Here is a 12,500-nt window from a genome sequence, read left to right as displayed (position 1 = left end):
CTTTACAGATAAATACCTATATGTATATGTATATATCATTAAAAGTGATGGCTAGTTTTGCATTAATTATTTTCTTATAGGTATTTTCCATATACCTTATTATAGATTTATGTTCCTTAGAAAGGAAATTTATGACTTGGCTGTATGTAGTCATATTAGCTAGATCGCGATTTCGGGTTCTAGACCCTTCTTCAGTAGCTATTGGGATGTACTATCTTATAGGATAAGAATTAATCCGATGAGTCTAATGAAAGTTCTAAGTTTTATACTAAGCCTTCAAACTGGCTGATCATACTAGGGGAGGTCACCCGGTATTCGGGCAGTGACGAAATGTCACGTGCACTAGGAGAGCCTCCGGGTGCGTGTTGTGGCGGAATTTTGTCTCGTGTTTACACTGGTGGTGTTTTGTCCCATATTGGCGTTTGTGGTGTTATGTCTCGTGTTTGGATTTGCACCAGTTTGCCTCATGCTTGGGAGGGCTCTAAGGTCGTCTGCTTGTTTATTTAGATCTGGGCTTAACTCTTTAATATATAATGCTTCTAAAATTGGGAGCCGTCTATCGTCAGTACATAAATCCAAAATTTCAGTGTTTTCCTCTAGGTTCTCTCTTGATAGTGTTATGCCATGTGCTTCTTTTAAGTGGTTTTTAGGGGCTCCAGATGTCAGGTGATATGAGAGGCGACGGGACAACCTCATTGTAGTCATGCCAATATAGGTGGATGGGAGGGCTTCACAGTTCCCTCTTGTACAATTGAACCTATAAATGACATGGGATTTCTGAAGTTCCCTTTTCTCTTGTTGGGGGCTGTTTCTAATAAGGAGGTGGCTAGTTTTCTTGGTTTTATAATAAATTACCAGGTTGAGTATTTTCTCTGGATTGACTGGTTTGATGTTTCTTTTGATAATTTGTTTCATTATGCGTTCGTCTTCTTTATATGCTGACGAAAAAATTGATTTATAATAGATATTAATTTTCTCTTTATTCTGGTTATTATTGTTGTTTTTATGCCAGCCGTCCATTATTCTCTTTATTTGGTGGCTTATCTCTTTTTCGCTAAACCCATTATTGACCAGTACTTGGGTAGAACGTTCTATTTCATTATGCACTTGTTCCCATGTGCTACAATGAGTAAGTGCTCTTCTGATATAGGCACTGATGGTGGAGTCCTTATATCTTTGGGGGCACTCGCTAGAACCATTAAGGCAGTGTCCCGGGTTTGTGGGTTTTGTGTACACCGTAGTGTTAAAAGCATGTTCATTTTGTTTCACTAGGAGGTCGAGGAAGGGTAAAGCTCCGTCCACGCTATCTTCCGTAGTGAAAGTGAGTTGAGATATCTTTTGTAGTAGGTGGCCGAGTTTTTCAGCTTCGTTGCTGTTCTTGGTCTTAATGAAGATATCGTCAATATATCTACAATATATATCTGGCTTTTCTATTTTTGTGAATACTTCTTCTTCTACGCAGCCCATGAAAAAAATTGCCATTAATACTCCGAGGGGGGATCCCATTGCAACACCATCAATTTGACAATATTTATTCCCGCGGGGGCAAGTGAACGGGACCTGTTTAGTACAGCATTCAAGCAGTTCCCGTAGTATAAGTTCTGGGATATCTAATGTAGGTGTGGTGTCATCGTGGTACACTTTGTTGATTATGTAATCAATTGTGCGATCTACGGAAATATTGGTGTATAACCCTTCCACATCAAGAGAAGCGATTCTGCCTATAGCGGAGTTTACCTTGATGATATCTAGGAAATCAGATGTGGATTGTAGACTGTAGATGGTGGGAGTGTAGGGAGTTAGGATGGAGCACAGTTTCTTAGCGAGCTTGTACGTAGGTGCAGGGATTTGAGAAATTATGGGACGGAGTTTATTGCCAGGTTTGTGTGTTTTTACTGTCCCATAGCAGTAACCCATACCATACTCGCCTGAAAGTTTGTCAAGTTTTATTTTACTGGCAGCATTATTCCCTTCTATTAGTCGATTAACCTTTTTCTTAAGTGATTCTGTAGGGTCTTTGTTGATCCTTTTAAACTTTGTTGTGTCATTAAGAATGGTGTCTATCTTTTCTAAATACTCGGAGGTGTCCATGAGTACATAAGTTGCTGCTTTGTCTGCTTTCCTAATGGTGATACTATGGTCTGAATTCAACTCTTTTGCAGCCTCGATATGTCTCTTGTCAATTAAATTGCTGTTATATTTTCCTCTGGATTTATTAGCTTCGGCAATAACTTCTTGTTTAAAAGTGGGTTCAACAGTTACTTCGCCTTTTTTACATAATTTCTCTACATCGTCTATAAGTATTTCGCATTCTGTTTTTTTTTTAACTTTTTAGGTTTAGACAGAATATGGCAGTTAAGCCCTAAATTGAGAACTTCCTCTTGGTCTGGAGTGAGAATCTTGTTGGTTAAATTTATGTAACCCTTAGGTGGGCGTGAATATTTAATATAACCGCCGTTCAAATTTATTAATTTCTTTTGGTTAGCTCTAGTGATTGAATTTCTGTGTTGATGAATAATACCTGAGAATAGGGTGTCAATATTCTCTTTTAAGGTAGTATTTATGTCTATATTTTATGTATATGTATATGTATATGTATATGTATATGTACATGTATATGTGTATGTATATTTATATGTACATGTCCATAAGTATGTATAAATATGGATTGTAATTTACAAGCCCTTTTAACCTTGTGTGTCCTCTTCTCACCTTCTCACCAAACTTCTGTTAGGCGTATCGCCTATCAGTGGGCCAGCTGTGCAAAAAGGTGTATGTGTGTATTCGCATGTGTGCGTGTGCGTGAATAAGCATGTATCTTTATCACATATCTACTTACCGTTTATACAAGAGCTTTACAGGAACATAGCTTACAGAACTCAACCACTAACCTGTAGTTTTTGGAATTGGCCTGACATATATTCGTGCAGAGAAGAGATATGTTACCTGTAACAAAAAAGAAGAATTACAGGTGAGTATATTGGTAAGTTACTACAATTCAGTTATTATACAAAGAAGCAGTTTATGGTATCGTTTGCTCTAAACATAATAAACAGTTTGCCAGATACTTTCTGGTATATGTTCGTGTTATTTGTATATATTTCCACACACAAAAATCACACTCATACACAGGCACAGATGCACATATAAACAAACACGTACATGTACACATACGCACAGACACACACACACACACACACACACACACACACACACACACACACACACACACACACACACACACACACACACACACACACACACACACAAAGGTGTTGTTCCAAAGAGCAAATACTTCGATTGCTCAACTGCAAGGAAAGTTAAGGGTCCTTCTGCGACTGACAACTATTTACATGCAAATGTGTATATACATGTAATCTATGTACATATGTGGGGTATTTGGGTGTGTATATGTATGTATGTGTATGCATATGTGTGCATGTGTGTGTATGTATGTGTGTATATGTATGTGTATGTGAATATATGTGGAGGGGTGTGTGTGCATGCATGTGTATGTATGTATGTATGTATGTATGTATGTATGTATGTATGTATGTATGTATGTATGTATGTATGTATATATGTATTCATGTATATGCATAAATGAATGCATATACCATACGTATGTGTTCATCCATTTGTGTATTTTCATAGCCATGTATATATATTTGGATGTATATGAATACATCGAGTAGATCTGTGTTTGTGTAACAAAAGTATTCACGAATATCAAATACAAATATAGCTAATTGAATATTTTACATAGGCATATACACAGTAGTCAAAAAGTTGGTGGACAATGATAAAACATATTTTGAGATTATGTATATATACAAAAGTAGGTGGACAGTAAATAATATTTATTTTGAGATTGTATATACAATTATATTTACTAATACAATTATTACAGTGACGATTAAATTCTATTGAGCACACCACTGGAATAATAAAATCCAAACACAAACCTATTTCACATACTGTCCATCTACTTTTGAACCACCCTGTATAACTATGTGTCAATGTTAATTTGTGTATACACGTGTACATTGTTGTATGAAAACCATGTGGAAATACATATCACATTCTTGAACGATCACCTACCATTAGGAAATTACGTATGATATAGTATTTATATCTACCATCTTTAATCAAATGGTCAGAAGTGATCATATTATTAAGGAAAAATATTACAAGGCAGTTACTTTTTACATTTTGGTTATGACAAATTAGTTCCGTCATATTTTATGACAAAAGTGACAAAATTTTCACACTGAATGAGAATTCGACAAGAAGCAATGGCCTCAAACTGTCCGGAAATAGATTTGATATGGAAGTGGGTAGAAACGACTTCGCCAACCGTGTAGTTAATGAATGGAATAAACTTCCTGCAGAAGCAGTGCAGTAGTTCAGTTCGAAGCTTTAAGAATCATTTAGATATACACCTAAGCAAGATGCTTTAATGACTATAATTCATTTTATATTATTTGTTTATTTGTTTTGTTATCATTTATCCGTTTGTTTATTACCGTTTGATTCTTATTTATTATTAGTTATGTCAATTTGTTACTATTTACTATTTACCTGTTTATTATGTAACTATACCTATGCATTAATTTATTTTATTTATCCTTTATATTATTATAGTTTTTATTTATTCATTTATTTGTTTATCATTATTATGTTTTATTTCGCATCCGACCAAAATATGGACCAAAAGGTCTCCTGTCTGCATGTTCCGCCTTTGTAATCCTTTGTAAAAACAAATAAGCTCAAAACTCTGGTATCTGCGGTGATTTAACAAACGCGCTCTTAGCGAACCTGGGGCGGTATTCGGTGTAAGCGGAGAGCTGGTGATGGTAATGGAAGTGGTTGTGATAGTGATAATGTTGATGTTGATGTTGGTGTTAATGTTGCTACTTGTGTAGGTGGTTTTGGTGTTAGTTGTGGTGTTGTTGTTGGTGGTGGCGGCGTTAGTGGCTGTAGTGATGTAGTGGTGTTGGTAGTTGCGATGTTAGTGGTGGTATAGTTTGTGGTAACGCGATGGTGGTTGGTATGGTGATGCTGGTAATAGTGGTGTTGGTACTAAATGTGGTGGTGTCAACAGCGGAGTCAGTGGAGATGGTGGTGTTGATGACAAAGGATATGGTGAAGGCGGTGTTGTCAGTTGCGTGTGTAATGTTGATAATGTTTATATTTTCTTTTGTAATGGCTACAGAGCCAACGGCGTTACTGGCGACGTTGCCATTAGTGTTATTATTGTTACCTCCCTTAGTAATGATGATGCTATCCCCCTGGATCGGAAGAAGCTTATCAGGTCACAGGAAAGGCCTTTGGCGCCATACATTGTTAAGGTTCCTGTCACTGCGTCCCCCGGGATCTCCCTCATCTGTCGTCTGGACAGGAAAGAATGGGAAGAGGAAGCAGCTGGAATTAGAGGTGAGTGGGCAGAAGGTAGAAGGTGCTATGGAGAAAGAGGGGGAGGAGAAGGAGAGGAAGGAGGAGGAGGAGGAGGAAGAGGGGAGGAGTAGGAAGAGGAGGAGGAGGAAAAGGAGGAGGGGCGGAATGGAGTATGAAAAGGAATGGGAGGAGAGGAAGGAGGAGGAGGAGGAGGAGGAGGGGGAAGAGGAGGAGGAGGAGGGAGAGGAGGAGGAGGAGGAGGAGAAGGCTGAGGAGGAGGGTATGGAAGAGAAAAGGGAAGAGGAGGGAAAGGAAGCCGAGGAAAATGAGAAAGAAGACCTGGTTTGAACAGAGAAAGCTGCATAAGGAGTATTATATACATTGGGTTTTAATGCTGAATGACGGGGTTGGGATAGGAAGAGAGGTTTCTATCAGACCAAGAAGTCCAAAAGAGTGTACCTCAGAAGTTGCGTACCTGCGACCGAGTTCCTGCTAGGAATATGAAAGAAGTGTAGGACTCGAACCCATTACTAGGAGTATGCGAAACCCCGTACGCTTCCAAGTATATCGCCAGCGTACCCGAGAAGCCTAAGGAGAGAAGGTATTAGATCGGCATCGGAGACGTGGGTCCTGCGTCTTGCATAAATCGTCTGTGATCTCATCTCGAGGAACGGGGCTGAATAACATTAAGCGTTGGCTGAAATCACATTTACAAATGGTACCATCGCTCTACCCGAAGATTCCGTCCCGTGTATCCCAAATGAAAGTGGATGGGCGTCTTGAGAGGCGAAGAACGAGGTGGAGGGACATAGCAGGTAGGGATACGAAGGAGCTAGCAAGAGGAACAGAACACAAGTAAGGGAAAAAAGGAAAATAAAAATAAAATAAAAATAAAAAGCGAAACGAAGCTGGAAGAAGACAAATGATCGGTACCTACACATACGTTGATCTAAGTTCGACAGTTAAGAATTTCGGATCTTCGGAGAGAGACGTCTCATGATAACGGAGATGTGGGTTCTCCAGTTTCAAGCTTAACCACATCAATACGTTATCGTTCTCCTGTAATAAATGCTAAGTGATTCCATTCATCTTTGGGCTAAATCTCTTGATGCAAAGATTAAGAGTGGATAACGAATGGAATAGTCTTAGTAACCATGAAGTGAGCGCTGAAAGAATTGATTGTTTTAAGAAAAGATAATTTAATGGATAGGGTTCACAGGTTATAAGAGACATGGAACTGTCTAGTGTAGGCTTTATGGTCTCTTGTAGTCTCCTCCATTTTTCTGTTATGTTCTTATGATCACTACTCTTAGTGTGTAGGTTTCCCTTGACTAATTAAAATCGTTTGGCAGCAGTAAGAACACTTACACAAATCGTCAAAATCAGCGACAGGATTAACTGATATATGTTTTATTCCTTCACTACCTAAGGGGATTTATTCAGCTGAATAAAATCACCTGACGACAGAAGCAAATAAACAAGTTATTGACAACTGTGAAGGAGTTAACATTACTGAGCAAGTATCAGGTGAGACGAGTTCCCCCCGCTTAACCCTACAACGGCAGAGATTTCTTACTCAGCTGCAAATCCATCTGGTTCTTTGATCCGTTCACCGGAAGTTGCCGCTACCGCCTGCGGCCATTTGCCACCGCTTGCTCGGGCTTCCCAGCTGCACCAAGTCACTCTTTATATTGTCACTTCATTTCATACTTGGTCTCGCGATAGGTCTACTACCATCGGGTACACTTTGACCATATTGTCATCTTCTATTCTTCCTACACGACCAGTCCACCTAAATTTTCGAGATCTACTTTAAAATGCAATTGGAGACAATCCTGAGAGGTTTGACAGCCGAATAACCCACTGAGGTCGAGTGGGGTACAGAGATCAACCTATCTCTCCACTTGACAAGATTTTCCTAAGATCGAGACGCTATTCTTGGATGTCAGACTAAGATTGGTCTATACTTTAACTGAAAAAAAAAGGAAACGAATATGTCAGAAGGCGCGTAGCTGCGGCCGAAGCAGTAGCCTTTGTTCTACTATACACTTGGACAGCTGGTGACAGATAACAGTCATTCTCGGGAACTGGAGAGAATTACGGGATTCGAATCAACAATAAAATCACCTGCCCGGACACCCATCGTATGCTCAAATAAAGGAACAAATTTAGTTCAAATTACCTTTTAGTTAATGAAACCTCAGTTTAGGTTAGATAATATTCCTCTGCCGCATGGCACCCCTATAGACCAGTGTCACTAATTTTTTCTTTCTTTCTTTTTTAATGTAGCCTAATCTTCACAAAAAGTAAAATAAAATAAAATAAAAAACACAATCCCTTCCTATTCCCAATAGTGACTATGTTCTGACCTAACAATCCTTAAACCGGGCAGGGCAAAGGTGGCGGTATCCCCCGTAGATACTCAGCGCTTCCTGGCGTTGGTTCTTCACCCTCTTCTTCATCTCTAAGATTCCACCGTCTCGATGCGGCAAAATTCCACAGATAGAAGCATTGGTTACTATGAATAAAATAAGTTTTCTTTGCAATAAAGAATCGTCTTGTCTTTGCCACCCCGCAGAACAAAGAAGGCTACATCAATCTGACAATATATATATATATATATATATATATATGTATATATATATATATATATATATATATATATATATTGGACAGAAGGACGACAGAATGAGTGGAAGGGTGGTGAGATAAACACCGAGTAATGTTGGAGTGTAAATTTACTGACGTTTCGTCCTTAACAGGACTTCTTCAGAGTATGAGTACATAAGCATAAAATCAACATATATATACACGCGTTCATGTCCGCGTTCCTGCTAACCCACGCCACTCGAGTCCGCTTGTTTCCTCATCTCCCGGCGGATGAGTCGTCCGGACATTTGAGACAGTTTGATGAATCCGTCCCTGTGATTAAGGCAAGGCTGAGATGCTATATATGCTGCCTCAACTAGTTTCCTCTTTTTCTTTTCTAACCCCTGTTGTAAAATCTCTACCCCGCTCCAGTTGGGAAGGTGTCCAAGTTGGTCCAAATGAACCACCAATGCGTTGGAAGTACGGTGGGCTTTTAGGTCGTTCTTGTGTTCGTATGTTCGTTGCGTAGACCTCTCCCAGTTTCTCCAAAGTAGCTCAATTCACAGCTGCTACATGGTATTTTGTATACCACGCTATTAGTGATGTTGTCTTTTCTCTCCTTACCTCTCTTTATTTCGCCAATTTTCATGCTGGATGAGCTGGCAATCTTCAATCCTGTGTTGCGTAGTAGGTGTCCTAATTCTTCCGGGTTAGCAGGAACGCGGACATGAACGCGTGTATATATATGTTGATTTTATGCTTATGTACTCATACTCTGAAGAAGTCCTGTTAAGGACGAAACGTCAGTAAATTTACACTCCAACATTACTCGGTGTTTATCTCACCACCCTTCCACTCATATATATATATATATATATATATATATATATATATATATATATATATATATATATATATCTGAAGAAAGTCAAGCATAAGTACACATGGGAGAGGGTGGTGGAAGGAAGGGTGGTAGACAGAGCGTTAATGGACTATGTAGTGGTAGATAGGAGTATAATAGGAAGAATTGAGGATGTACATGTTCTAGGGGGAGAGAGTGGGTTAATATTAGATCATTTTTAGTGGAAGGTAAGTTGAGAGTGGAGGATAGATGGATAAAGAGGAAAAGGATAAAAGGTAGGGAGGTGCTTAGTGTGAACTCTTTAAATGAAAAGGAAAAGGAGTAGGAGTACAAGAAGAAGATGAGAGAGGAGTGGGAGGGAGTGATGGATTGAGTAGAGCTAGGAGTGGAGGAGGAATGGGGATGGTTCAAAGAGATAGTCATAAAGTGTGCAAAGATGGTGTGTGGAATAAGAAGGACAGGAGGAAATAAAGGGAAGGGTAGTGAATGGTGGAATAAGGAAACAAAGAAGGTTGTAGAAGAGAAGAAGCGAGCTTTCACAGATTGGTTACAAAATAGGACGAGAAAGTCACATGAGAGATACAAAGAAAAGAGAAGAAAAGTAAAGCAAAAGGTAAAGGAGGCAAAGAGGAGAGCAGATGTAAAATGGGGTAAGAGTATGACATAACTTTTTTAAAGTAATAAAAAGATGTTTTGGAAAGAAATTAAGAGAGGAAGAGGAGGCAAATCAAGTAGAGAGGAAAAGGTAAAAGGTACAGATGGAGAGATGATAATGGAAGAGAAGACAGTAAAAGGAAGATGAGCAGAATATTTTAGGGAGTTGCTAAATGTGAAAGAAGATAGGGAGGAAAAGATAGTTGCAGTGGGAAGTGCTAAGAAAATGAGTGATGAGTGAGAAAATGGAGGAGAAATAAGGAAGAATAAAGTGAAAGCAGTTGTTAAGATGATGTGAGCTGGTAAGGCACCTGATTTGGATGGATGCCATGTAGAATGTCTAAAAAAAGGAGGTACAGTGATGGTGGACTGGCTGGTGAGATTATTTGATATTTCCTGGAGAGAGGGTAGAGTGCCGGAGGACTGGAGGAATGCCTGTATAGTTCCACTCTACAAGGGAAAAGGGGACAAGTGTGAGTGTAGTAGTTTCAGAGGAATTAGCTTGTTAAGTGTAGTTGGGAAGGCTTATGGGAGGATCTTGATTGAGAGGATTAGGATAGGAGTAGAGGGAATAATAGGTGAGGAACAGTGTGGATTTAGGACAGGCAGAGGTTGTGTCAATCAGATTTTTGTGGTAAGACAGATATGTGAGAAAGCTATAGGAAAAGGGAAGGATGTTTTTTGGGCTTTTATGGATCTGGAAAAGGTTTATGACAGGGTAGACAAGAGGGCACTGTGGGAGGTTTTGCGGATATACGGGATGGGAGGAAACCTTTTAGGAGCTGTCAAGAGTTCTTACGAGAGTAGTAGAGTATATGTCAGGATTAGAAATGGAGAGAGTGAGTGGTTCGAGGTAAAGGTAAGACTTCATCAGGGATATGCTATGTCGCGCTAGCTGCTCAACTTATACATGGATGGGGGTGGTGCGAGAAGTAAATGCAAGGGTGGTGGCTCAAGGATTGGAAATGGTCAAAGAAAATGGAGAAAAGTGGGAGGTGATCCAGCTGTTGTTTGCGAACGACACTTCTCTTTTACCAGGATCAGAGGAGGGATTGAGAAGTTGGTGACAGAGTTTTGGAGAGTGTGTGAAAGGAAGTTAAAGATAAATATGGGTAAAAGTAAGGTGACGAGATGTACAAGGGGTGAAAGTGACAGCAGACTGGAAGTGAGCATTAAGGGAGAGCGACTGGAGGAAGTAGATAGTTTTACATACTTGGGTGCAAATGTGGCAGGAAAAGGTGGATTTGAGATGGAGGTAGAATGTAGATTGAGAGAAGCGAGTAAATGCCTCGGTGGATTAAAAAGTGTAATGAGAAATAGACATTTGGGAATGGATGCTAAGAGAAGATTGTATGAAGGAGTGATTGTGCCAATAGCACTGTATGAGGCAGACACAAGGAACATAAAAGAGGAAGAGAGGAGTTTGAATATATTTGAGACCACTGGAACTCTGAGAAGGTGGAAGTGACTATATTTCAACTATAGAAAAACTGTCGCTTTCGTTAGACAAAACTGTCATATTGTTAAGTTACAATATGTTTTCAAAGGAGGGTCAGCAAAGCTACTTTGGTGAAGGAAGTACTTATGTTGCAATTTTATTTACAAAAAATATTTTTTGTTTTTAGAAAGCTAATGTATAAGAACCCATGGTGAATGCAGAATCATGGTATGATACAGAAGAAGATCGGTAAAGAAGGCATAAGAAAGATTAGAGAAAAGATAAGACAAATATTCATTTAGAACGATATAAAAGACCAGTGGGAAGGCCAAGATAAAGTATAGATGGATTGATGGCATCATACACGATGTCAAAGAGTAGTATGTAGAGAACTCAGCAGAATGACAAGAACGTGAGTGGTCAGACTTATGGTGATTATGAACACTTTCATCTGATTATGTCTTCACAGTCCTGCTATGTATAGGCCTACGGTGCGAGATTGTCCTTATAGATAAAAGCGCTGGTAAGCTTTAGTTTCTTAAGGAGCGTGAGGTTTCTCTTTAAACAGGTAAATTTTTTCCTGTCAACAAGTAGAAAAATAAGTAAATGAATATATAAGAAAGTAAACAGGCAAATGAAAATAGATATATATTATCACTTTTACTCTAGATAGACAAATAAATTATGTACATATTATATATATATATATATATATATATATATATATACATATATATATATATATACACACACATATATATATATATATATATATATATATATATACATATATATATATATATATATATACACACACATATGTATATATATATATATATATATATGTATATATACCTACATACCTACATACATACATATACCAAAGGCTTTTTCCCGCTTACACGGGGGGGGGGGGTTAGCCAAAAAGTAAAAGGCATAGAAACCACTCCCACCCATTCCATCCCTTATATACTTCACTCCCCTTCACTCTCCTCCCTTCCTCCTATCTTGGCACCTCCTGGATGACGGGTCATCTCTGCATCTTGCCCACTGCCCTAGGTTAGAAGCAGTGTCGCAAGACACAGCACATCCACAGCTAGGCCGCTTCATCAATTCTGCGACCCCCCCCCTCTCCGTCCCCTCATGAAGAAAAGGAGAAGGCGGGGAGAAGTCCCTTCTGGCTGTGTCAAAATATTTCTCATACATACTTCCTCATCCCCCATCCCCCATCCCCCACCCACTCCCTCTCATGCATCACAGCATCATCTATACACAACCCTTCTCCATTCACCCTTATCTTCTGTCCTCTCCCGTCCTTCCTCAATAGACATTCCTCTCTTTCGTAATGCCCCTTTTACACCATCCATCAATCTCATCCTATCACGCCCCCTCATGTTCACTCCTTCTACCTCTGCCTTCCACACATCTTTTACTAATCTTTCTTTACCCATTCTTTCCATGTGTCCAAACCATCCTAATATTCTTTCATCAACGCTATCTCCCAACTCCCTTTCCACCCCTGTTCTCCTCCTCACCTCCTCATTTCTCACTTTATCTAGC

General features: G+C 39.3%; 1 protein-coding gene across 1 annotated transcript in view; it reads right to left on the bottom strand.

The window, feature by feature from the left end:
- Positions 1–66: 66 nt before the first annotated feature.
- LOC143017534 (uncharacterized) overlaps positions 67–12,500 on the bottom strand; it is an 18,547-nt gene continuing 6,113 nt past the window's right edge. Inside the window, exons 2-6 of the mRNA XM_076172323.1 lie at positions 5,952–6,073; positions 4,819–5,061; positions 2,892–2,946; positions 1,990–2,267; positions 67–1,335 (exon numbers count right to left, since the gene is read on the bottom strand). Of these exons, the coding sequence (XP_076028438.1) occupies positions 343–1,335; positions 1,990–2,267; positions 2,892–2,946; positions 4,819–5,061; positions 5,952–6,073 (1,691 nt within the window). The 3' untranslated portion in view covers positions 67–342. The remainder of the gene's footprint in view (positions 1,336–1,989; positions 2,268–2,891; positions 2,947–4,818; positions 5,062–5,951; positions 6,074–12,500) is intronic.

The sequence above is a fragment of the Oratosquilla oratoria genome, chromosome 32 (genome assembly GCF_046742065.1).
Source record: "Oratosquilla oratoria isolate Oo_2021 chromosome 32, ASM4674206v1, whole genome shotgun sequence".
Lineage (NCBI taxonomy): Eukaryota > Metazoa > Arthropoda > Malacostraca > Stomatopoda > Squillidae > Oratosquilla > Oratosquilla oratoria.
The sequence above is the reverse complement of the archived record's forward strand: the minus strand, read 5'-3'. Positions and strand labels throughout refer to the sequence as shown.